This window comes from Harmonia axyridis, chromosome 5 (genome assembly GCF_914767665.1).
Source record: "Harmonia axyridis chromosome 5, icHarAxyr1.1, whole genome shotgun sequence".
NCBI lineage: Eukaryota > Metazoa > Arthropoda > Insecta > Coleoptera > Coccinellidae > Harmonia > Harmonia axyridis.
Window position 1 is genome coordinate 8,299,789 of NC_059505.1, and position 3,937 is coordinate 8,303,725.

The window sequence follows — 3,937 nt, forward strand, 5'->3', positions numbered from 1 at the left end:
TGTTGGGTTTCTTCAAATCTTCGATGATTTTCATTTTATGCAAATATCATAAGACAATAACAGTGTAAACTGTAAATGAATATTTTACATTTTAGGTTAGAAGTTAGAACATAGATAATTCGAACTGCTGTGTTTAAATTTGCAACACTCGAAATTTGAGGTTCAAACTTAAAACCACAGACTACTAGTCTGTGTTAGAACAAGGCATTCCAATGACCTGTCAAATATGGCGGCTGTAGGCCAATGTTTATAAACATTGTTTTGTTGTCATTGAGTTTTCATATTGTTCTGTTATAAGTTGATCTTAAAGTTGTGAGATTTTTGTTTTCGTGACTGCATCAAATGATTTTTATATTGTTCAGAGCTTATTAGTGGTATTCTCACGAAAAAATGCCTTTGACATGCCTTGTAGTTGATTGTAGAAGTCGTTTCAACAGGGATGATGTAAAATTCTTTTCAGTGCCTGCGGTTTTAAGCCACAGGTTTCTTACGGATAAAAACGAATTGTCTGAAAGGCGTAGGGCACTATGGATAGCAGCAATTAAGAGGGACGATCTTACTGATTCGAAACTAAAGAATCAGAGAGTCTGCAGTAAACATTTTTAACTTGTAAGTGATATAGTTGAAATCAACCTAAGTGGCCAAGTGTTATAATGATATTTACATTAAAAGTATTTTACACCAGTCTGAATTGCCTCTAGGAAAACCTGCAGCTTTGGAAGATGAAAATCATCCGGATTGGGTTCCATCACAGAAAATGGGGCACAAATCTCATAGGAAACAGGCTGATGTTGAGAGGATAAGAAGATTTGATAAACAGAGGAAATTGAGCGTAAGTAATACAATCAACACGTTTATATCATTCTTTGCAAAGGAAATAAACACTTTTTTTTTTGCAGATTGAACACGCAGATATTGATGTCGAACTTAATTCAGAGGCCCCAGACCATGGTAGTAACTTCGATACTGGGGTTGCATCTCAGACGGACATTACTATGGAAGAATTAACTTTAAAATTCGACCAATTGAGTTTTGCCTCAAAAACGATAGAAAGACTTGAAAAAAAATTGACACATCGCCATTTGGTCTCAGAGACGATCCTAGTAATGATATCAAATGGATTTACTATACAGGTTTTTCGTATACTTTTGTAGAAGGTATATTATATAAGATTATAGAAGATGATATTCCCACAACAAGTATTACTGCTCTCAGTTCTTTCAATCTGTTAATATTAACTCTAATTAAGTTAAGATTAAATTTACATTTTCGAGACTTAGCCTTTCATTTTAAAATTTCCCGATCAACTGCTTCAACATATTTTGAAAAGGTCATAGATATTCTCCATAAAACATTACAGCAGTTAATAATATGGCCTGAGCGTTCAGTGGCCTCCAAAAATATACCATCTTGTTTCCAAGAAGCATTTCAAGATAAAACAACCATCATTTTAGATTGTTTTGAAGTTTTTATTGAAAAACCCGCGTCTTTAAAAACACAGATGCAATGCTGGTCACATTATAAACACCACAACACTGTAAAATTTTTAATAGGAATTACACCACAAGGTACAGTAAGCTATATTAGTAAGGCATGGGGTGGGCGTACCTCAGACAAACAAATTGTTGAGAACAGTGGTTTTTTAAATCATATCCCTGGGGATATTGTTTTAGCTGATAGGGGTTTCTTAATAAAAGAAACTTTAGGAGTTTTACAAAGTAAATTGGTTATCCCTGCCTTCACGAAGGGTAAAAAGCAGTTACATCCTCTGGATATTGAGACTACAGGACATATAGCTCATGTAAGAATACATGTGGAAAGAACAATTGGCATGTTAAAAAATAAATTCAATATTTTTAAAGATACCATACCAATATTTATGATAAAAAAGGAAAATCACCCTGATGATTTGAATATTGGCGCCAACAGACAACAGACAAACATGGCGTCAGTAGGCAAACGCCATATTGGGTCACGTGATTTGGAATGCCCTACTGTAACAGATGAATATTATTTATTTGAGAATGTAAGGTTAAATTGCAATTCTACGAAATTGAAATAAACAACGATATATTATAATAAATGAATGGATATGAATTATGAATATCAGAGCTAAGCTAATATGGGTGGTAGCGAGCTCAATTCGTTATGATTATCGAAAATGAAATAGAAAATCAAGAGAAAAATATTTAATCTTTATCGTCAGTGAAATTGGAATAACTCATTTATTGTATTATAAATACTACTTTCTCAACAAATGGAATGTTAAAAGTGAGTTTATGATGGTTTTTCCAATTTAGTAGCTTATTTCCAAGTTTCAAATTGTAGATCTTATAATTGCGAAAACTTCGGTGTTCCGGTTACCAGGGGTGAATTAGCTCATTATGAAAATTTAAAATGGCTATATCTTTTTAACAGGGCCGAATCGGAAAAAATGGTAAATGAAAAAAGTGTTTCTTTTGACCTCAAGAATCTTCGGTTAAAATATATGTACAAGTCAAAGACTCACCCTGTATAGATGAGAAATAGTACAGGTCCTAGGACCGTCCCCTGGGGCACACCGGTCAATACCTCCTGCCCCTCACTCACGACTCCATTAACCTCCACGCATTGTTTTCTATCCTCAAGATACGACCGGAACAAATCACCCGCTACTCCTCTTATACCAAGGTCCTCCATGACGTCCAATAGTTTGCGGTGGTTGACAGTGTCAAAGGCCCTGGCCAAGTCTAAGAAGAGTCCCATCGTACATTTTCCCCCATCGAGTGCTCGATAGATACCATTCGTCAAACAAACAATAGCATCATCCGTTGATCTCTCCGGTCTGAAACCAAATTGTTTTTTGGAAAGCAAATTGTTTCTCTCCAGAAACTCGACCAGTCGTACCCTGATCACCTTTTCTACAACTTTTGCAATGGTACTAATCAGTGAGATTGGCCTATAGTTGGAGAGACTCTCTCGATCACCTTTCTTGAACAGAGGTTTTATCATAGCCGTCTTGAGGTTGTCTGGAAACTTTCCTCTTTCAAAAATAACATTCACCAGGCACGCTAGAGGTTCCTTTATGTGTTCACCAATAATTTTCAGATGTTCTCCAGTTATTTCATCGAAGCCAGGGCATTTATGATTTTTTAGTCCATTTATTATTTCAAGCACTTCTCTTCCATCTGTTGGCCTCAAGAACATTGTTTTGCTCCTTCTGTCTCTCCTCACAATACGGGTCACTGGTCTCCTGATCTGATTAACCATCTCTCCACCCAAATTCACAAAGTATGAATTGAACATCCGAGCAATTTCATCTGTATCTGTGATGCTGGTACCTTCTTTATTGATCTTATATATTCTAGGTTGGGTCTTCTCATTTCCCGTCAGATCTCTGATATTGGACCAAAGAGCTCTTGAATTATCCTTATTTTTTCCTATCTGTTCTGAGTAGTAGTCTTTCTTCGCTGTTCTAATCAGATTGGTGAGTTTATTCTTATATGTTTTGTATTTGTGTAGTAATTGAGCATCGTTCGGGTTACTAAGTACCAACCTATAAATCCTTTGTTTTTCATCAACAGACTTTACCAAACCCTTCGTTATCCATGGTTTTCTCTTCACTTTACGGCTTTTAATATGTCGTCTGGAAGATGATGCCACCGCACTTCTTATATTGTTGATCAAACATTCAGACATCCGGTTCACATCATCCAAACAGAAATAGTCACTCCAGTCTTCCACCTCCATGGTCTCAAAAAGTTTTTTCCGATCTAATACAACTCGTTTTTTTGATGGAGGTTGTTCTCTAATGGTTGACATTGGACATATTCCAAGTATAGGGAAGTGATCTGTGACATTGCAGTGGAGGACATATGACTTGCATCCTGAAGGGTTCACCGGATTCTTGACAAAGATATGGTCCAACAAAGTTTGGGACTCACCCTGTACTCTCGTA

At 36.2% G+C, this 3,937-nt stretch overlaps 1 protein-coding gene across 2 annotated transcripts; it reads left to right on the forward strand.

The window, feature by feature from the left end:
- Positions 1-200: 200 nt before the first annotated feature.
- On the forward strand, positions 201-1,275 carry LOC123680444. Of its 2 annotated transcripts, XR_006747517.1 has the most exons (3): positions 201-609; positions 702-832; positions 900-1,275. XR_006747517.1 is itself a non-coding variant. In XM_045618346.1 (2 exons), the coding sequence occupies exons 1-2, from the start codon at positions 758-760 to the stop codon at positions 1,152-1,154; spliced, it is 330 nt and encodes a 109-aa protein (XP_045474302.1). In that variant the 5' UTR covers positions 201-757; the 3' UTR covers positions 1,155-1,275. The 2 variants fall into 2 exon arrangements, 1 of the variants encoding a protein (XP_045474302.1); XM_045618346.1 differs by having other exon boundaries at positions 201-832.
- Positions 1,276-3,937: the final 2,662 nt, after the last annotated feature.

Excerpts from the sequence above, each read along its gene's own strand:
- LOC123680444 (XM_045618346.1), top strand. The coding sequence starts at position 758 with ATGGGGCACAAATCTCATAGGAAACAGGCTGATGTTGAGAGGATAAGA. Across the intron at positions 833-899 it reads ATAAACAGAGGAAATTGAGC|ATTGAACACGCAGATATTGA; the intron begins GTAAGTAATACA and ends TTTTTTTTGCAG.